The sequence below is a fragment of the Prorops nasuta genome, unplaced genomic scaffold, assembly GCF_024137725.1.
Source record: "Prorops nasuta isolate Cenicafe-Biocafe unplaced genomic scaffold, Cenicafe_Pnas_1.2 PNAS00091, whole genome shotgun sequence".
Lineage (NCBI taxonomy): Eukaryota > Metazoa > Arthropoda > Insecta > Hymenoptera > Bethylidae > Prorops > Prorops nasuta.
In genome coordinates, this window is record NW_027116888.1 from 110,890 (window position 1) to 132,530 (window position 21,641).

The following is a 21,641-nucleotide window of genomic DNA, read 5'->3' on the forward strand; positions in this document are numbered from 1 at the left end:
GTCGTAATACTCGTGATCACTGCTCACTGCCCACTGGTCCATCAAATCAACTGTGTATTCAGTCAGTAGTTACTAATCAGTTTCAGTGCTTGCTTGTCAATGATTCAGACGATTCAGTGATCAGGTGATCATGGGATTTATGATTCATGACCATCATACACAGTCGTCAGTCGTCACAATGGTTTATAAAAATTATTATACAGAGTTGTAATAATTGAGTAATTGAGATTTTTCACGATGGCGGAAAAAGGGGCTCATTTAACAGCAACAGCTTTTGCAAAACCTTCAATTTTTGAAATTATTGCACAAGAATCATTAGCATCTACTTTAGAGCCTGCATTTAAAAAGGTTTTTTTTGTAAGCAGAAACATATAAACAATACTATATAATTTTTTAAGCATTTCTCCCAGTAATAATTTCTGAATGAAAATTTCAGTTCTTAGCTTCCTGTAACCTTGACAGGTATGGTCATTTATTAAAATGGTCGAATGAAGCATTTTTGGTTTTTAACATATTTGTCCAGCGCTATTACTTGAATAAGTATTGTAAATATTATTTTTTATTCTAAATTTGTTATATCTGAGAAATATAAACAATGATATCTACTTTCAGCTGCATCGTTTTCAGAAGCATTTTATAGTCTAAAGCGTTCTCCATTAGTTAAAAATGAATTTCAAAATTGTTTCACAAACAAACAAAAAAGGCTCTCATTCCTTTTTTTAGTCCTTTTTCCTTACGTCAAAAGCAAACTCTCTGACTTATGTCAACAATATCAGTTAGAAGAAGCTGATGGCCAAATACCAAGAAATGTAAATATTATCTTGTACTTCAGTGCTTTATCATAAAATTTTCAATTTTTCTTACATTTCTTATAGCAGAAATGGAGTAAAATATTACGTGCTTGTATCATAAAAGGATACACAATAGGATTTACATTTTATGAATCAATTGTCTTATTAAATTTAATTCTTTATGCCTCTGGTTGGTCAAACTATCCAATGCCAATATACAATCTGCTATCTGTAACACTTGTATACTCTACAATGCAAGCTCCAATTTCAATTTATGACATACTAAGGAAAGTTAAGACTAATACATTTGGTATAAATGATGGATTGGATGTTCTGGAAAGAGTGGCTACAAGGTCTCTTGAACTAAGTGCATTTCTTCTCCAATTTGCTCATTGGTGGCATCAGGAAAATTTGCATACAAATCTTATGTCTCTTCCTGTACCCCCATCTCCAAAGGTAATGAAAAATATCCTAAGTATTGTATGTAATAATATAAAAATTATTCATTACAAACTATAGATACCTGAAGAAGCTAAGAAGTACAAAGGCTTATGTCCAATTTGCATGAAAAAACGTAGAATAAGCACAGCGCTTATGGTATCTGGGTACGTATTTTGTTATCCATGTATTTTACCAATAATTAAAAAAAACAAAAAATGTCCAGTGACAAATTATCCAGCTATAGAGGAAGATTTAATTCGTTTATACATAGACTAAGTAAAATAAGTAAACTGCATACTTAAAGATTCAGTGATCTTTATTGGTTGGTTGATACATAAGATTATATAATGATTGTATATAAAAATAAAGGAATCTCTAAAATGAAACAATTTAATGTGCATACTAATAGCTAAATAGCTTTATTAGTATTGTGAACAAAAATTAGGATTGGTCAGGTAAAATAAATTTTTAATAAAGTAATATCTAATAAGTTCGAATTTGTGGAAATTGAACTCTCCTTTTGTAATGAAAGGATACGGAATTTATATATTATAATAAACAATACTGTCAAAGTAATCTATTAATATACAAAACTTGTATGAAAAAAATCCGGAGCAATATTATTGTTATCTAGTCTGTTAACTAATCCTTATATAAAAAGAAAAATTCAACTACAAGCTACTACATATACACAAATCACATTTCTTTACAGAAGTAACTTTTATACTTCGCAAAATTTTCTTAAAACAGAATTAAATGATGGCCTATTTTAATTTAACAGACTGATTATATATATACATATATATATAAATATATGTATATAAATGTATAAGGCACTTAACTGTTCATAAAAGAACAATTGTATTAAAAACTGTTGTGCTGCCATTGCTTATTTTTAATAAACTTTATAATGTCTCAATGGTATGTATAATGCTTAATTATATCATATATGGCAATTACTAATGACTATTTTATAACAAAGTTCTATGCTATTTTCTAAACCAATTTCATAGTTATTATGTGTAATAATGAAAATCAATCTGTTTATGATTATGAGCAGAAAAGCAAGGTCCGAGTAATAGTAAAAATTTGTATACTATTGATTTGATTGAATACTTAATATTTACTACTAGAAATCATATGCTGCGTATGTTAAAATCACAGATAAATATCATACGGCAAGGCAAATATTTTATATATTTACTTTAAATTTTTGGCGAAGAAACGCTTAAAATTAGTCAACTTAAGGCACAATATGTACTGTATTATTTTAGACATTGCAGGATTCCGAAATTCGGCAGCTTTTTATGCGTTATGATTTATATTTTGTGACTTTATCGTTTCTCTCTCTATTACTTAATTTACTTCTGTCTCAAAGTTATAATTCTTCAAAAAAGGCCACTCGAGCTTTCGTAGATCCAGATTTAACTTTCTTTAGCGTACTATATTTATTTTCTCCAAGCCGTACCTGTTCTTCATGCAGTTGATCCAACTCGCACTGTTTCTCGCCAACTTTCATGACTTCAATTTCTGTACGAAGCTCTCGCAATTGTTCTTGAAGGTGTTTGCTTTTTTCCCAATAGTCCACACGTTCCTTTTCGATTTCCAGTGAAAGTTGGTCTACATCCCCATCAGCTATCAGATCGTACGAAGTTAAATCCGTAGGTAAAGGTTCCGCGTCCAGCTGTAAAGTTTGCAAATCTGCTTGCAAATCGGACGGAAGTACTTGGGTTGAGGGAAACAAATTTGGCACGGGCTAAAATTTTTTTTTTAATTTTTTGAAAACTAGTCAGACAAGAAATAAATTACAAATGTTTTTATACTTACAGTAATAGTAGCAGTGTATGCGTTCCTACTAAGAAACTCCAATAATTTTTCTTTAGCTTCTTTCTCGGCGATTCGTGCCCTCAAAAGTTCGTCTTTTAATTTTTCTGCTTCAGCAGCCCTTCTCTCGGATTCCTGGACCAATCTTTCTGTCAATAACTCCGCTTCCCTCGTCTTCCGCTCCAGGTGAACCTTTTCCTCTTCAGTCTTCATATTATTTAATCGTATACGAGTAATTTCTTGCTCTGCCTCTGAAGCTTTTTGGCTCAACAGCATCGCTTCTTCTTCCGCGACTCGGCTTTTCTCTGCTAAAAGATCTGCAGTTTCCTCAGATCTTCTCTACACATCAATGTTATTTCATCAATATGTAGACTTAAAAAAACTAATTATTCGTTCTGTGTATTTGAAAACAAACATAATGATGTGAGAACGTATAATTTTATATACATATAAACAAATCAACCCAAAATGACAAAAGAGACGGCTACTGAGAGCACTGGTAGTAAGCTTATGTATAACTATAAATTTTCATTTCATTATGTTTGTATTCAAATGTACGAAGCGGGTAAAAGTACAGATTAATCATATTACTAGAGCTTCGTTCGCCAATCGTATTTCTTCTTGATACTGCAAAAGTCTCTGCTCCATCGCAGCCTTCTCTCGTTCTGCAGCCTCTCGAAGCTGTTTCTCCTTAGCCAATTTATTTCTTTCAATTTGTCTCCTAATAATAATATTTGTCCGTATTAAATTAACTATTCAACTGCATGAATTTTACCTGCATAATTGGCTCTCCTCGCTTGCTTTAAATTAATACATTAATATCAACATATGTTTTTCATCCTTTAAATAGAACTTGCCTTGATTTTTCCTCCTTGGCTTGAGCTTTCATCTGCTGTACCTCCATGGAATCTGGTTTACGTCTCCTCATGAATAGATCGTGATTGCCGATGCACAGATCCAGGATCTTAACAAATAACACGTTAGTAGCTTTGTCATTTTCACATTCATCTAACCCTAAAGCTATTAAACCCTTCACCTATTTATCAACATTTGACTTATTCTTTACCAGTTTATTCATGCGAGCCTTCTGCGAGAAGAATACAAAGTTTGGCGATGACTTCTCCACAGGTTTAATGACAAACTTTTTATCATCAAAGCTAATATGACGAATTTCTGACCATGTAAAAGTTGTTTTTGGTGCTAGTTTATTTTCCTTTTCATAAATATTCAGTCCTACTGCAGTTACACCTAGCCATAGATCTGTTTCTTTCTTATTCTATAATAATATTTTTTCTTTGCTTCATTTACAAATTCTATTAAATAATTTCTGTGCATAAATCTATTCTGTGACACAAACTTACACTAATTGGGAAATAATTTACACCATACATGTCCAGATCTTGAGCAATTTTAAGATACTCCATTTCTGCCTCGTCTCTAGACATTCCTCTGTGATCAGCATACCAAATTTTTATTCTATCCTCCCACATTTCTGGTGTCATCTGATATTGATCTATAACTCTTTGTGGAAGTAAATCCTCGCTTGCTAACATTCCTGGACGATAAGACATTTCATCATAATCCCCATACTACGAATTAAGAAATTAATCTTAAATACTTTTTAAAGGAATGAAAAGCCTAATTAATATAGTTGTAAATGATTTTTCAAAATACTTTTGCTTGAACAGCATATGATGCTAATAACACAGAAGCTTCTGGAGGACAATAAATATCCATAGAAAGTATAGCTTGTTTAACTTGAAGGAAAAATAAGTGCTGGGTAACTTCTTGCACTAGCTCTTCTGCAACATCTTCTGGATAAAACTTTGCCAAAAACATGAAAGGAGTAGTTGGTTGCTGTGAAATGCCTTGATCTTGTACTAAAAAGGTAAAATGATTATTATCAGTTAAATGATCTATAAATTATTAAAATTTGTATCAATTTCTATACCTTTTTTGTCTAACTTCAACCAAGAAATAAAGCCTTTGGCATCTTCGTATTGAAGCCCAAAATACCAAGTCTCCCTGAGTCCTATAGTTCTACATACTAGATCAAACAAATCCCTTCCTGTAGATCTCCACTAAAAAAATTAAAGTTTCTATATTGGTCTTATTTATATAACAATAAATTAGAGCCAGATCTAACCTCTAGGTTGAACTCTAGTTCTGCATCAAGAGTGCAAACTTTCACTGGAAAGGACTTTCCAGGTTTTTTCCTCCTAAAAGGTGGCATTTTAATTTTCATTCTTCACGTCTAATGTCAAGAAATAGCTTTAGACGACATTACAGAAGAGAATTATACATATAAGCCCTGAGCATTTTGCAAGAGCACAGAGCACAAGATGTATTTAACAATCGTCCATTATTGTAATTGATAAGGAATGTAATAAATCTCAACACTTATGCATTTTCGAATAATCAACCTCAACAAAGGTTTAATCTATTAATGAAAACACAAATATCCTTTTTAAAAGAATAACATCGGAAAGCAAACCAATGGATTAAAAAGCCTTACACCACAAAAGGTTAAAAATAACTGCACGTAGTATGGTGTGGGAAATTGAATCGTTCTTTTCATGCTACAGTGCAGTATAAATTTTCAAAGATGAATTTTGCCTCGGAAGTCGGAAGTACGGAGTGAAGTTAGCTGAAATGTAAAGGAATTAATTTCCTATGCTGTGTAATGTATATAAAACTCGTTGAAGATTCTGAAATACATACACTGAAAACTTTCTCGACTAATTGTTTAAAAAGTATCATACACACACATTTGCAGAGTATAATTGGTAACCACATACAACTAATAACAGTTGGACATTAATTGCTCTAAAGAAATTATACGCAAATTGCACCCTCGAAAAGTTGATGTATATTTTATTTTATAGGTAAAGTGGGGGAATAGGGATGATAATTTGTCCGGAAATTTTTTTAGTTACGACGATCGGATACGTTTCGAAACTTACTACCATCAGTACTGCAACTAACCTGCAAGCACTGAGATTCTATATACATTCTATGTTGCACATCTTATTATAAGAACGGCAGTGATGCCAGTGAAGTAGTATACAACTGCACGACAGTGAATTTTGAGAGAAACACGGTCGATACACTAATCACTTACACAACAGTGAACACTTCGTCCGTCGCAGTTTCGCACGTGCTTTGTTTTCGTTCTGAACGCGGTGTACATAGGTGACTGTGCGTACGTACGACTCAGTGATTCTGGACACAACTTATTGAATATTAGTGAATAAAAGTGTTTTTCACATGTCAATAGTAATTCGATCAATTTACTCTGTCTTGTGAATTTATTTGTTTGTGGGATTTTACATGAGGTAGCAAAGCTCAACGTAGTCTACACAGATCTACCGGTAAGTGTTTGTCAAGTAATTACTTGGTTTTATTTAAGTAACAAGTGCATTTGGCTAAATCGGGTAGCCTTATTTTTTCCAATTAGCCTATCCTAATATAGTTGGAAAATTTCTAAGAATTATAATCTACTGATTCCCCGTGAGGCACCCGGTTTCTCCAAGCTGCGTTACGCCACTTGCGCGACGTCATCAGCGGCGGGCGGCTCGGGCTCGGCTAAGCTCGGGCGCTCAGCTGTCGCTGCCGCGCTGTCAAAATCTCATGCAAAAATGCTGATTCCTTTTCGTAAGGAAACACTTTGATTACATTACAACCTATAAATATGGAACACGATAAGCATATAGTTTTAAATATTTTCATTATCAACATTTTTCTATGCTCATTTCTATAGTAATTAAAAGTTTATTTTAATTTTAGACAGAAGTTAATATTTTCTACAATATTGATGAATATCTGACTTGGTCTAAATGGTTTATACTTGTCGTCCGTAGCGTTCTTTGATTTTTATATAGACTTAGAAATACCATAATAGATAAAGGTAATATCAAAATTTAAATTGGCTTTTCCATTTGGAATATCATCATTAATTCCGCTTATATATGTACTTAAATTATTACCTATTACCTGCTCATAGTTTTCCGAATAATTACGCTTTGGAGTTTTAAAATTGTACTCAGTGAAAAAAGTCTTCAGCACATATTGTATAAGATTCTATTGGAAAGTAAGTAATAAAGTTAATAAATAATTATATCAAAGTATCATAGGAATATATCGACTTTGTATTTACTTTGAACGAAGCAGTAATAAATTATATACTTCATCAAGAATCCCAATTGCTTCATTGTAAGTAATTCTTTTTTTACCATTGTAATTAATTACCTATGTGCATTAAAATTATAATTTCATTATTTTTAAAATAATTGAGTACTTAACACCCTGAGATTGTAATTATTTTATGTAGTCTTTATAAGTCATGTTTTTATAATAAACAAACGTAGCAAGAAAATACCGTTTTTATAGAAAAAGTTAAATCCTTATCTAGACAAATATTAAGTATAACAGAAGCTTTATGAACTTCTTAAGGAAATTATAAACAAATTTCGATTGAGAAAATTTTTGCTTATAGGACGCATGCGCCATATTGAAAAAGTTCTGATCGAGTGCTCGTGGCAGCTCGTGGTATTCCGGGTTTAATCGGGAATCTCCGGTAGCGAGGATTGCCGAGAGCGCATTACTATTTTCAGGCACACAAGGTACCTCTTGACGGGTTTTCAATAAGTGAAGAGGGCGACGGAGGACTTTTTTCTTTTTAATTTAAAATTTACGTACGGTAGAGTACGGAAATCGGGTAAGCTTTCGACAGAGAATAATTGAAAGAATGGGAGATTGTTGAGAAGTGTCCGGCGATCAATTTGATGAAAATGAGGGAAACTGGGAGAGTCGAGCAGCTGATGGCGGCTGATTGTTCTTCGAGGCTCTCGTCGAGTTTAAAGTGAGTGTGTGCGATCATCGAAATCTCGATATATCACCGTAACAATTCCCAGGAATCAGTAAATCCACTTTAATTCATTTTGGTGAGAAGGCGCTTTTTTGGCCTGGAATAGCGAACAAGCGCACCTGAGAAGTTCGGGTAGGTGGGTCCAGTGCATATGTGACAACGCCTAACACGAAAATTCGTCAGCTACCAGTGGCCGGGTGCAGCTAAGAGTTTCGGAGCCTTGGAATCGCATAGCTGGACTTGCTATGCCCAGGAACAGCGTTGCCAAGCGTAGTATGATGATTCTACTACCGTAGTATCATATCCTATAGCGTAGTATCCAAATGGATACTACGCTACAATTTCTGTTGATACCAGAGATGAAGGGAGAGACTGCTGACGGCGGGTCAAAGTGGCTACACATTTTAAAAGTGGCGCTCCTATGTTCGTAATCTACTGGTACTAGCGGTTTTTTCAGATATAATTCACCGCAACCAGGAATCGAACCTGAGACCACAGGGTCAGCAGTCTAGCGCGCTAACCGCTCGGCTACTCGCCGCTCCGTGTACGCATTAAAAATCTAAGGTATATATATATAAACTATTAAGGCATTTTGGAAATTTAAATGCAATTTTCTTGAAAACGGGAGAAGATTGGAAGCTGAAATTGGGCAATTTATCAATAGTAAGGACATCCCAAACTCCGTCGGTCTCTCGCGGTTGGGATTCCTTGTTAATTAATATTATTGTTTATTATCATCTAAAAAATCTTTAATGCACAGCACTTGATACATGAGAAAAGATATCATTTATCAGTATTAAGAACGATTACTTATGTTTTTTCTATGCATTTCTATTGAGATTCTGTTTCAATTTAATAAAATGTTCAGCAATAGAGGCTTGTGTGCGCATACATCCGTGTACACATTGCAATTGGTTGTGTAGGAAAGTGAGTGAGAATGAGAGGACGAACGAGTAGACGTATCCTTTCTCTCTCGCTCCTTCTTTCCAAACGTTCCAACTTACACTCCCCACTTACCCACAATGTGCGCATACATTTGACACAGTCCCATTCAAGTAGCGTGTCTGTGAGAATTAGTTCTACTCTTCTCCGTTCCGTCTTCTGGCGCTCACGTCAAAAATCTTATTTTGCAGGAGTGGGAGAAGGAGCGAATTTAGTCTGGGTATAGCCGTGAGCAATCTCCCGTGTAGTATAATTCAAAATGGCGGACTTGGCAACGCTGCCCAGGAAGGAACTTTGAAGCTAACCACGTGCGAGCATTTGGTCTTGTGGCGCCGTAAGCCCTTCTCCGCGGTATGCGGCCTCCTAGAGGTGCTCGACATCGTCTCTAGTCTAGGCTAGTGCCGGCAGGATTAGCAACTCCGGGTATCTCTTAGTGTTCGACTTCCCTCCAGTTCCACAGTGCCTCCGTTTTACCCAACATGTCGTCTGGGACTTTCGTCGACCGGATAGACCCTTTTGCCAAGCGTTCCCTCAAGAAGAAGACCAAGAAGTCCCAGGGCTCGTCACGCTACAGAAACTCACAGGATGTCGAGCTCCAACAGCTTCCACCACTTAAAGGTTAGTTAACTTTTGTTTATGCTCACCTATCTTCTCCATTTTCCTCCATCTTATTTTCATGTTACTATTACTTTTAAGTTTCAACACTTATTTCCTAATTTTATCATCCCACTCGTACAACCTGCCTTTTATGACATTCAGGCTAGCTTTGAAGAATCGCAGTGATGTTGGTATACTTATTCTGTACCACTATTATCATTGCTGTTTACCATTTGCTGTTTCTTCTTCGAAGAAACCCAATTATTGCATGTGCATTAAGTTTTAATAAACTTGAATAGGAAAAATAATTTGTTGGTAATTATTACATTTTTTGGTTTACATATACTACTTGCTTTATTACATTTTCTGAAGTAATCCTTAACTTTTGCTATTTGATAACTTTGTCGAGAAGTATGAACCAAGAGTTTTGTGAATTTGCAACTATATACATTTATTAAGTGGTTCATAAATATTTTATTAGTTATATGATAAAGTAATAATCATTTTGTAAAATAATTTAACTGAGACGAAAGAGAGTCATTAAATAATGTGAGTTTTCTCGTACAAAATATGGTGAAGTTGACAATCAGTGGTCAATGCTAAAAATGTAATGCATAGTTTTAATAAAAAACTGCAAAGGGGAGTATGAAACTTGAAAGTTGTTTTAAAACAGGTAGATCTGAAAGTCAAGATCATTTTATCAATAATGAATGTAATGTATGCTGAAAGAGTATAATGATGCATGTCAGATGTAGATGTGCAAGGGATAAAAATTCTATTTTATCATATCATTGAATTGTTAATAGCAATGAAAACTTGATCCGACTGAGTTCCAGGTCAGCAATCGATCGAATTTGAGGTTAGGTTCTGCTGAAATTGGTACAAGCTCCGACAATGACCGAAAAAGCCATCTGTGCCTGAATTTCTAAAACTTATTTTATTCTCTTGGAATGAGATAGATTTACCAAACATTGCAAATGTCAATTTGATATGGTGATGTTCTGAAGTACAACCGATGTTCTTACGTAACGTATATAAGTTCGTTGTCTTTTACAAGTATAATTCAGCCAGACATGAAACATAAAATACTTTAGGAAATAAATAAATTAATCGACAAGAGTTAAAAATCCCCCTTCTCTCCAATAAAGCATCACTAAGTTTTCTATCGTATATAAATATGTTTTTCTTTCAAAGTTTCGTTAACATTAGTTTTTTCTTGGAGTATATGAACAAATAGATTATGATCTTAGCAATAAAACATAACATTGGCGTACAACTGGAAGAATCTCTCAACATATTTAGCTTTGCCAAGGTACTACAGGCTACTAGCTTCATAAGACCTTGAATTGATTACAGATTTTCCATTGAGTTCAGCTTTGAAGATGAAAATTCCCCCCACACATTCTAAATAAATAAATACGTCCTATGAATCTTTACATGGTATTAGAATAGAATTTTCTTAGACATTCTGAAACTGTTTTTTATATATAGTTGAATGGTTTCTCCAGACTATGTTCGGTGTACAGATTCTTAAACGAGATACGGACAAATATTATTTAGGTTGGTCTCATATATTCCCTTCTCTCTCTTTCTTTCATTCTACACAATTCATATAACCTTAAAAAACCCGTGTTGTACACCGGACAATTGTATGAACACACATTTAAAAATCTATATTCGATACAAAACACCAAATTGCACATTCGTATGGTATATAAATTAAATATTTTCTTGTTACAGTATAGTATACAAAAGTTTACCGAGAAAGAGTACAGAGTGAAGTTAGCTGAATCATAAAAGACTCAATTTCTCGCATTGATCTCTTCTGGATTCGAATGTTCCTAAAAACCAAATGCATTAAATATTACTCTTTTAAAATTCGAAATAAGCTGTTATTTGTTTACTTATTTATCATCCTTCCACCACATAATTTTCACGAAATATTACAAGAAGGAAAGATGCTTGTTTTCGAGACTCCTGCAAAGCGATAATCTGCTATACACTGAGAGCTTCCAGATGTTTGATTCTAACCGATTGACGTAACTCTCCTAGTCCTCGGGATCGAGTCAGCACTAGACTCGTCTAGTCACCAGTTCCAGGTACTCGCTCGCTGCTTCACAAAACATTTTTAGCCTCTCTAGCGTAGGTGTACTTGCACCCACAATTTCAGACGAATTTGCGTCTTCCAAACTAGTCGATCAATTAAACCTCGGTCGGACATTCTCTCAGCTACTAAAAATAGCCAAAACTCATCAATTTCCAACTTGTTTCAACTATTTTCTCCCAATTTCCCTATATTCGTTCTCCTCAGTTATACGTGCACTCGCTATATATATATATATATTTTGGCTTTTTCCACTACACTGTTCCTATTTCTACAGAATTCTACCAAGGAATTCCACGTCAGTTTCACCCAGGAATGTTTCAATCGAAACACAGCAAAAGAGATCTAATGTTATTCTTCATTCGGAATTCTTAAAGTTTGCTTTTCTCGGTTCACCGTTTGATTTTCACCCGTTTTACCCTTTTTCTCGTGCCAAGTATTTTTCGTTCGTCAGTGGCCACGCGAAATTTTCACCGTGCAACACAACGCGTCTAATTAATGATGTCATTGATCGCCAGTGGCCAATGTCAAGATCACCGGTGCACCACTGCAACGGAAGAAATAACAAAGCAATTGGACTGGAGGACACTGGGGAGAGAATCGTTGAAAATTGTGTTTGGTTTCAATTTGAAGAATACTTTGTTGATTGTTGGGGTACGAGCATAAAACTAGTGAATTGGGTTAAGTTTGGGAAGGAGAAAGGATTGGCACGTGGCGTTGCATTCGTCACGTTTATTGACGCGGCCCGGATAATACTCGGTGACCTCAGGATCCTCTTAAGGTCAGGAGCCCACTTTAGGTGGGGTCCAAAGCTGCGTTGTTTAGCACCTATGTATTTGTCCTTTGTTATTATATTATAACATTGTAGAGAGCATTCCCTTCCTCTCTCTCTCTCTCTCTCTCTCTCTCTCTTAGCCAAGCTTTTAACAGGCTTTCACGAGCCACGCCAAGAACTGAGAAAGTTATATCTCTGCTGTATTTTTGCTTATTTTATTAAAAAAAAAAAAAAAAAAAAAAAAAAAAACTAGAGGATTTTCAGTCCCCAATGAAGTTGATACCAAAGTATTCAGAACTGAAGTTGCTACGAGACTGTATAGTTTAAAAATTAAAGAAATCTAACCTAAAGCTGGACTAAGACGTGCGCCGTATACCAGATGGCACGCCAACTTCAAGCTGCACACTGGCGAAACTCGTGACTATCTTCAGCCTCGTACAACTCTTTCTGGAATCAAAAAATAAAATCTGTGTATTTCAATTAAATTCAGGTGAAAAAAATTAAGTCTTCTTCCGCTTGGACAAAAATGATCCAAAAATCAGACTTTATTTTTCCACTGGTGTTTACATTGCACTTCTCGCAAAGTAGGGACACTGCTGCGTTTCTGAGAATCGTAGCAATAAAAGTCATTGGTACCTTCGTAAAACTTAATGAGGCTTGAAGAATTTTATAATTACTTCCATGCAATTTTCTCTTTCTTAATCGATCTACAAATAAGCTAATTGAATGAATCGAAGATTTTCGATGGATAATTTATTTGCTACATGCAGTTTAGTCAAGTAACCCAGTTTTGTCACTAATTAGAAACGCTTTGAGATTCTGTCGTCGTATATATAGTGCACTAATTTCGTTGGTCAGATCAAGAAGGGCCCTGATGAATGTCTCAAGGATGGTATATATGTATATATTATTAACCTCTCTCTCTCTCTCTCTCTCTCTCTCTCTCCTAACCATGTAAACTTGCACTGGCTACCGTGGGAAGAGTGACGTCATCTTTGCTCTCCTGAAAAACAATATTTACCATTAATTCGTCTTAGCTAAATCATTCAAGCTTGATTCACCGGAGCTAAGCGTGATTTTCGATAGGAAAATCAAGTTTTAAATGCATTTTAAGTCATAACGAATAAGCGTTTTTCTATGCGTGTTTCTCACTTAAGCAAATCGACTTAATTTGCAAGCAAGAAAAGTGCATAGTTGTGTCCGAGACAAATTTGGTCGCACGAGGATATAAAAACAAGAGGATTGCATGATTTCGGAATCGAAACGTTTGTCCAGTTTGAATCTTGGCCCAATTAGCGTTCGTTAAGCCGATTACTGCGCGGTGTTTCCGTGAATCCTGACTGCGTTATGTAAATTTCAATGCACGACTGATGCCATGCAAAAGCGGTGGCGGTGCCTCTTACTGTATTAGGGATTCGGCAAGATTGCTGATCAATAATCAAACCTACCAATGACGTACTTTCAAATCGATCCAAGCGATCATTATTTAATAACACCAATTCTTGCAATGATCAATATTTTCCATTATCCCCCCTAAAATTCTTGATTTTACCAAATTTTTAAGAATTCAAGAAGAATACCGATCAAAGATAAAAAATGACAGTGACGTACTTTCAAATAAATCCAAATGATCGTAATTAAAGAGTAATTATCGAAGAGATAATTCCCAATATCTAAACTCTCGCTTCTTAATTTGACAAAATTTGTAAGAATTCAGAAAAATGTCCGATCAATAACGGAACGTACCAGTGACGTACTTCCGTATCGATCTAACTGCTCATTATTTACTGTCAAATCGCACACAACGAGTACTTTTCTAATCCCTCCCTCAATTCTTGCTTTACCAAATTAATTAGCTTCTCGCTTCATTATTATTAATCGATCCTCTCGAGTACTTTATTGGAACCACGTTAAAGCCGACCTATTCGAAGAAAATCCTCCACCCCGTTTTGCCAACCCTCCGTACGTTTAAAATTTCCAATAATAAACCGTGTGTTTGAAAAACGTCGATTGAAAATAGTGGGCGGGGTTAGAGTCGAGTTTCTCTGTACCAAACGCACTGACATCATCATCATCATCATCATCATCGGCAGGGCGACCTTCCTACGCGAGACAGCCTCAACACGTTCCGTTCTTCCGCTAATGAGAATTACGTAACAAGTTTTACGTCTCGCTCCAAATGAAATTCCTTCATCTTCCTAATTCGTCGGACAAACAAGCGCAACGCGCACGGGGACCAAACTAGGCATGGAGGAAAAATTCTCGCAGTTTTTCTCGTTTTTCGCGTCGTCGCCGGTTGCTCTGGAGCATAGTGCACGCGAATTGGTTGATTCGCAGGTGGCGAGGGGGAGGGGGGGGGGATTTAGCGAGACACGTGCATACTACGAGAGAGTGGAAGAGTGGGGGGCGAAGGGAACATACGACGAACCTCCGGAGAAGCGACGACGGTGGGAGTATTGATCCGGAATGTCGGCGACCGCCCGGAACACTCCAGTATTCCTTTACCTCCCCCTTCCCGCTCTCCCCTATACGTTATACCAACCAAATACTCCCTCCTCTCCACACACACACACACACCCCTCTCACTCTTGACTCCCGAAAATGATTCTAAACGACAAAAAAATCCCCGCAAATTGACCGAGTAATTTTTCACTCTCATTTTCACGATGAAACATTAAATCCCCCGAAGGGACGTCGAAAAGCGCTGGAAGTCCGGGGTGCCGGAGTCGCGAAGACGGCCCTGCACGGTGAGGGAAAGAACGTGAAAGTGGATGGCCAACTTATGAATGAAATTATAAATACTTGCATGCTAGATGATCCTCGTGCACGTAACTCGCCCAATGACGCCACGGAGTCCTTGCATTTTCACGTTAAATCTCTTTTGTTTACTTTCTTACGTAGCTGTAAAAAGTTCTGCCCCCCCCCCCCCCTCCTTCCACCCGGGTCGAGTTGAAAGTGTGCCCGGTAATAATGAAAGTTTTGTAACCGATCCAAAACTTAATTAGAATTTCGACGCAAGTGCACACACCGATTGACTAATTATCGCATAGCCGAGATCACGCGCCGCTAGCGAAACAATTAAAAATAATAGTAAAGAAATTGGCTTGCAGTAGCAACAGTAGCGGCCGTTAAGTAGCAAGGAGGAGAATGGAAGGAGGAGAATTTGACGAGGAAGAAGGTTCGATATTATATATAGATTGGATTGGAATTAGGTATTAGGCGGAATAATTAGGTTGTTATCGGCGAAGCAGGCTACTAATAGAAAATAATCGGCGTGAAGGCGAGGCCGATATTGGCCATTGTACACTCGATGCAACTTGGCTTTTCCAGAGTTACCCGCTCGGCCTCAATGGGTTTATCGAATTATGGCGAAACTCTCTCGCTTTTGCCGGTCACGCGACAGCTCCACACTGAACGACGCTCTACCTATAATTATCCAACGAATAACTAGCTTTTTCTCGACCTTCTTTTTACCCCTTTCACGGCTATATCCGTATATATATACACACAGCATAGAAATTCACACATAATTTAATTCTTTCGAAGCAAAAGTTATTTCAGTGTCGAGAAGCAACAGCGAGGAGAATTGGCCAAGTGTCATTAAAAGCGTTTTAACGAGGCCGGTTAGTGTTGTGCAGTAGGCAGGCTGCGAGCTTAACATAATTAACGCTGGTATAACTTTCTTCGCTCGCCGCTAGGTGGCAAGGGGGGGGGGGAGATGCGTCAACGACTCGCTTCACGAATCTGCGACAAATCTTGGCGTTATTCAGTGTTAAACTGGAAATGCCTGGACTTTCGCTGGAATACGGATCCATAAATGTTTTTATTGCCTCGTTGCAGGCGTGTAAACAAATGTCTGCTGGAGTAATTAATTTGTTTGTTAATTCGCTGTTAAAGCTGCAGGGAAGGCGCGTGCATCCTCTTTAACGAGCAGCGAGAGAGCGCGAGGCTATCGGTAAATCTCGCTTCTCCCCCTCGTCATCTCGCCAAGACATCTTCGGATGTCACGTAAGATTACGATCGATTTGCTTTCAATGTGCCACTGTACTGTATAGTCAACATTCTCTCAAGGCTTTTTTTGTGTACCGTTAAAACTGCGGCCAAAAGCCTTCGGGATGAATATTCGCGAAGAAGGCGCAGCATTGAGAGAGAAGTATTTGGATTAGTTGATAAACGTACGATGGACAGGTTTTTTATGCAGCTCAATTGAATCGGGGCTCGTAGAGCAGCAGGAGTAGCAGAGTGTGGTGGAATATAAAGGCCGTTGGTTGGTATGGATAAAGCACTGACGCGCGGCGGTGCCGCCGTTGCAAAGTTATACAGAGAAACGGGAGAGATAGGGAGGAGGGGGGAGCATGTGGGTAAAAGCGTATAAATTGTGGCTTGCACGTATTGTGCTTCGATGGCCAAGGAGCGCTCGATCGCTTTGCCATTGGCGCTCAAGTTTTCATTCATGGCAAGAAAAAGAGTGGCGGAAGGTAAACCAACGCTTCTACCCTCCTTTTCTACCCTCGTGTCTCATCCTTTTGCCTCGCTCCAACTCGATCCACCTGCTACCCCCTATTGATTCGCCAGGTGATCTTTTCTTCTTCCTCTCTCTCCCTCCTTCATTCATATCTTAATTCTTATCCAGGTTAAATAAAGATTAAACCAGAATAGCGCATCTATATATATATATATATATATTAAAGGACTTGGAAACACGTGATTTTTTATTTCACTTAATTTATAACGGATTCCGAGAAATTTTGACCAGACAACTTGACAAAATTCTAATGCGAATCTCGTTGTGTGATCCAATTTTCAGAAAATTACTCCGGTGATTTGTCTGATGACGCAATCTCATGAAATTGCTCTTGCAATTTTTCTGACGGTTCTGCGAAAACGTTATAATTTTGGAAATTTATCTACCAGAGTAGATAGAGGGAGAGAGAGAGGTTGTCTGAATTTTATTTCCCTCGTATGTAGGTTTGTTCATGCTGCTGTTGCTGCTAACTGATCTATTCAATCAGTAAATTATATTCATACATCATTCAAGTGATGGAGAACCATTCCACCTTTGTTTGGCTTGGGGACACACGATGTAATAGAAAAGCTAAGCGTGAGAAGAGTAAACTGGGAATTTTCTTCTCTCTCTTTCTCTCTCTGGCTGTCTCCCATTTATTTTTCACCCCAAGTACAGCTTTTTTCATCGACACTTTCATTCTTCAACCTTATCACTTCTTTAAATTAATGCAACGAATTATTGTGTACAAATGAAAACGATTAATTAATATAGTAAGCAAATGTAGAATTTTAATTTAGCTAATCCTTTAAATTAGTATATTTAATTGAAATCGAAAGTCATTTTTGCAATGCTATAAGAGATATCAGAATGAAATATTAAATAGAATATTAACGATGCAAGTACACAACTGAGTTTCCCTCTCTCCTTCTTACAACCCTTGATAAACTCTTTAAGTAACTACAGAATTGTATCTATATATATATATATGTATCCTACATTATATTTGCTCTCGACGTTTTCAAGCAGCCAACGATGAATAATTCATGCCAAATCATAACTATAACGTTTCTGCGTCTCTCTCATTTCCAGCAGCAAGCTGTTACTTCGTAAAACACGTGTTGATCAACCATAATGTTTTGCTCGAAAGAAAAGCACAAAAAAAGCTGATTAAAAAGTGTAACCTTAGTTAGCCCACTAGAATGTTTTCTGGGTTGATTCGAATGGCTAGGAAAACACAGTGTGTACGTGTTTCGTTGTTCTCTTGACTCTAGCGTGGTTGGACAGTGTTCCAAGCCGTACAAAAATAACAGCGAACGGCCTGCTGACCCCGCTACCGGGACTGATGCACCTCGTAGGTGGTATCGAGCGATTAATGTCACGAACAAACCGCCTGACGCGATAATCAAGCCAGCGACCATCATTTATTCATCACTTTGGCGCCCGGAAATTGTTTATCCAACAAACTAAACGTCCTGCTTGCCCGCGTGCTCGTCACAACACCGAACATTAATAGTTAGCTTCTATATATCATACACACACACATATACACGTATGACGACCTCTAAATCATTAATGATCGAGTGATTAGTAATATAAATAGTAGTGAATACTGTTTAACGAAGTTGAAGATACATTGTACCAAGAGTCTTGCATTCTTCTGACTTTGTTCCTCTTTGCTTTCATGGATATTAATTTTCCACGAATTCCATTGCAGATGTCAACCCATCGGAGCAGGAGGACTTGTTTATTAAAAAGCTGCGCCAGTGTTGCGTGGCGTTCGACTTCATGGATCCGTTGGCGGACCTCAAAGGCAAGGAGATTAAACGCAGCACGCTCAATGAACTCGTTGAGTACATCACTGCTGGACGTGGTGTCCTCACCGAGCCCGTATACCCGGAGATCATTAAGATGGTATTGATTGTTTTTTTTATTCATCCTCCCTCCTTATGTGTACGTGCCATTGTGCGCTGCAACAATGAAAAATCAACGATTAACAATTTTTGTAGATTTCTGCAAACCTATTCCGTACGTTACCACCTAGTGAAAATCCAGATTTCGATCCGGAAGAGGATGATCCAACACTGGAGGCGAGCTGGCCCCACCTTCAGTTGGTTTACGAATTCTTTCTACGTTTTCTCGAATCCTCGGATTTTCAACCACAAATCGGTAAAAAAGTCATCGACCAAAAATTTGTTTTACAGGTAAGTATCTCTGTGCTTATATATCTTGCATCGTATATTGAACTACAAGTTTCTGTGTTTTCACAGTTGTTGGATTTGTTCGACTCGGAGGATCCTAGGGAAAGAGATTTCCTGAAAACTGTCTTGCATCGTATTTATGGCAAGTTCCTTGGCTTGCGAGCCTTCATACGCAAACAAATCAACAACATTTTCCTCAGGTATCAGTTTACTTTTAATCCGGGTCTGATAAAAGATAGTCTTGTTCCTCTATTGATAGTGTTACTACGAGTATCATGTTTTATTATCGCATTATATGTGTCAAGTTTAATCGGCTGTTATTTTAAGCCTCACTCTTTTTAATCTTCTCAGGTTTGTGTACGAGACGGAGCACTTTAATGGGGTCGGTGAGCTTCTTGAAATTTTGGGTAGCATTATCAATGGATTCGCTCTTCCTTTGAAAGTGGAGCATAAGCAGTTTTTAGTCAAGGTAAACTGATCACTTTATAAATAATGTTACTAATTGTGTGAAATAGAATACACGATATCACAGATGAAAGACTCTAACGATATGTTTCTTTCGCTAGGTGCTGCTGCCTTTGCATAAGGTAAAATGTTTGTCGCTGTATCATGCACAGTTGGCATACTGTGTGGTGCAATTTTTGGAAAAGGACGCAACTCTAACGGAGCCAGTTGTTCGGGGCCTCTTGAAATTCTGGCCTAAAACCTGTAGCCAGAAGGAGGTGATGTTTCTCGGAGAAATCGAAGAAATTTTAGATGTCATAGAACCTAGCCAATTTGTTAAAATCCAAGAACCTTTGTTCAGGCAAATTGCACGTTGTGTATCGTCGCCTCATTTTCAGGTAATCGATCAAAACAGGATCGTCGTTCTGCAAAAAATAGAATTTGTGTAAATAATCACATTGTAATATCATTGTCATGTATTTTTAGGTTGCTGAGAGAGCTCTTTACTTTTGGAATAATGAATATATAATGTCATTAATCGAAGAAAACAATCACGTAATAATGGGGATTATGTTCCCAGCGTTGTATAGAATTAGTAAGGAGCATTGGAACCAAACAATAGTAGCTCTTGTTTATAATGTTCTCAAGACTTTTATGGAGATGAACAGCAAGCTCTTTGATGAACTTACTGCCAGCTATAAGTCTGAAAGGCAAAAGTGAGGTTTTTAGAGTATTGGCTCTCTTGTTTGGGAATATATCGAGTCGTTCGTTTAATAACCGTTTCGAACGAATTGCAGAGAGAAGAAAAGAGAAAAGGAAAGGGACGAATTATGGAAGAGATTGAATGAACTGGAGTTGGAACGACGTGGTGCTGTCACTGCTCCTACCTCGAATACTCCAGTTCCTGCCACTACTGCACCGCCGACACGACCCCGCCCCTGAGCTGGTAAAATTATAGATAATTATATAGAGAGAAGAGAGGATTAATCATTGATTTCTTTCACTATTTAAAACTATATACGATTTTTAGGTGGATACCTACCAGGCTACCCAATAATTAGCCCCTAGTTAACGTGGATTGTCCATACACTTGCAAGGAAAATCTCGTTGTTAGTGAAACGAACTTCTCACAGTGGCATTCTTTGCGTAATTACCAATTTCCCTCGTTAGCTTTTCTCGACCCAGATGAGGACCGACGCTAACAACAAATAAATCGTGAGAAGCACATTGACTACATTCTTCTTTCAAGCCATGTTTGATGATCTATGATGATTTGGACTGTACATTAATTTAGATTTTGGCAGAAACAATTTTAAGTTGTATGGTGTAATCAGTGTCAGCACATAATACGAGGATGTTAGACCCTTCTTAATTAAGGTACAGCTGTGCTAGGTGGGAGGGGATGATCAAGGTGTAAATTTGAATGGATGATAAAACGTGTTGGTGTCCAGTGATAATGTTAGAAACTTTGATCACTTCGTTGAAGATCCTATCCTGGAGGACCCACGTACTCTGATCGTCGCCTTTTACCTGGCTAGCAGGGGCGTTGTTTGAAATGTATCATATATTCGTATTAACGATAACGATAACTATAACAAAACATAATAAATTAGGTAAATATATAAATATATATATATATAAATATATATATAAATATATATAATACAGTATATTATAATAAATAGTAATATTGATGATACGAGACAATTACATTCACACACAACACGAATACACCAAAACTAAAGTTGCAGGAAACACGTGTAACGTTGTAACGTATAAGACCCATGTGCTACCGAATCTACTAACACTGATAATTGAATGCCTGCTGAGATATGCATGCAACTTTTTTCAAGAATGAATTAAATTGGGCACGACAGTGTGAGAGAAAGGGAGAGAGAGCGCGCGCGCGAGAGAGTGTGAGAGCGAGAGAGAGAAAGAGAGAGAGAGAGAGAGAGAGAGAGATAGACCGAGTTCTTGAAAATTTATTAAGATAAGACTCGATTGAAGAAGGCGTGAAAAGAAGTATATGTTGTTTTTTAAATAATAAAAAAAGAGGAAATATGAAGGGCAAGTATACAATAAAAAGATTTAATTGTACCAAAATATCCATTGCTTATAAATATAATAAATCATAGAGATACAATGCATAAG

The 21,641-nt window shown here is 37.0% G+C and overlaps 3 protein-coding genes across 8 annotated transcripts; 2 read left to right on the plus strand and 1 right to left on the minus strand.

The window, feature by feature from the left end:
- Positions 1–21: 21 nt before the first annotated feature.
- Positions 22–1,621, plus strand: LOC136784886 (peroxisome assembly protein 12-like). Of its 2 annotated transcripts, none has more exons than XM_066745810.1 (5): positions 22–357; positions 437–545; positions 613–809; positions 879–1,247; positions 1,311–1,621. In XM_066745810.1, exons 1-5 carry the CDS (start codon positions 238–240, stop codon positions 1,506–1,508), a joined length of 993 nt encoding a protein of 330 aa, XP_066601907.1. In that variant the 5' UTR covers positions 22–237; the 3' UTR covers positions 1,509–1,621. The 2 variants fall into 2 exon arrangements, with proteins under 2 accessions (XP_066601907.1, XP_066601906.1); XM_066745809.1 differs by having other exon boundaries at positions 23–357; positions 876–1,247.
- A 146-nt stretch (positions 1,622–1,767) lies between these two features.
- On the minus strand, positions 1,768–5,622 carry LOC136784884 (merlin-like). 2 transcript variants are annotated; one of them, XM_066745802.1, is made up of 10 exons: positions 5,203–5,622; positions 5,008–5,137; positions 4,731–4,936; positions 4,418–4,645; positions 4,123–4,332; positions 3,914–4,020; positions 3,832–3,852; positions 3,648–3,777; positions 3,060–3,395; positions 1,768–2,988 (listed from the first exon to the last, which is right to left on the minus strand). In XM_066745802.1, the coding sequence occupies exons 1-10, from the start codon at positions 5,299–5,301 to the stop codon at positions 2,611–2,613; spliced, it is 1,845 nt and encodes a 614-aa protein (XP_066601899.1). In that variant the 5' UTR covers positions 5,302–5,622; the 3' UTR covers positions 1,768–2,610. The 2 variants fall into 2 exon arrangements, with proteins under 2 accessions (XP_066601899.1, XP_066601900.1); XM_066745803.1 differs by lacking the exon at positions 3,832–3,852 and having other exon boundaries at positions 5,203–5,620.
- A 460-nt stretch (positions 5,623–6,082) lies between these two features.
- On the plus strand, positions 6,083–21,373 carry LOC136784885 (serine/threonine-protein phosphatase 2A 56 kDa regulatory subunit epsilon isoform-like). 4 transcript variants are annotated; one of them, XM_066745805.1, is made up of 11 exons: positions 7,660–7,917; positions 8,008–8,487; positions 9,057–9,483; positions 18,563–18,759; positions 18,855–19,049; positions 19,116–19,246; positions 19,398–19,515; positions 19,613–19,888; positions 19,977–20,206; positions 20,288–20,436; positions 20,521–21,373. In XM_066745805.1, the coding sequence occupies exons 3-10, from the start codon at positions 9,345–9,347 to the stop codon at positions 20,430–20,432; spliced, it is 1,431 nt and encodes a 476-aa protein (XP_066601902.1). In that variant the 5' UTR covers positions 7,660–7,917; positions 8,008–8,487; positions 9,057–9,344; the 3' UTR covers positions 20,433–20,436; positions 20,521–21,373. The 4 variants fall into 4 exon arrangements, with proteins under 4 accessions (XP_066601903.1, XP_066601902.1, XP_066601901.1 ...); XM_066745806.1 differs by lacking the exons at positions 7,660–7,917; positions 8,008–8,487 and adding an exon at positions 6,083–6,427; XM_066745804.1 differs by having other exon boundaries at positions 7,660–8,487.
- Positions 21,374–21,641: the final 268 nt, after the last annotated feature.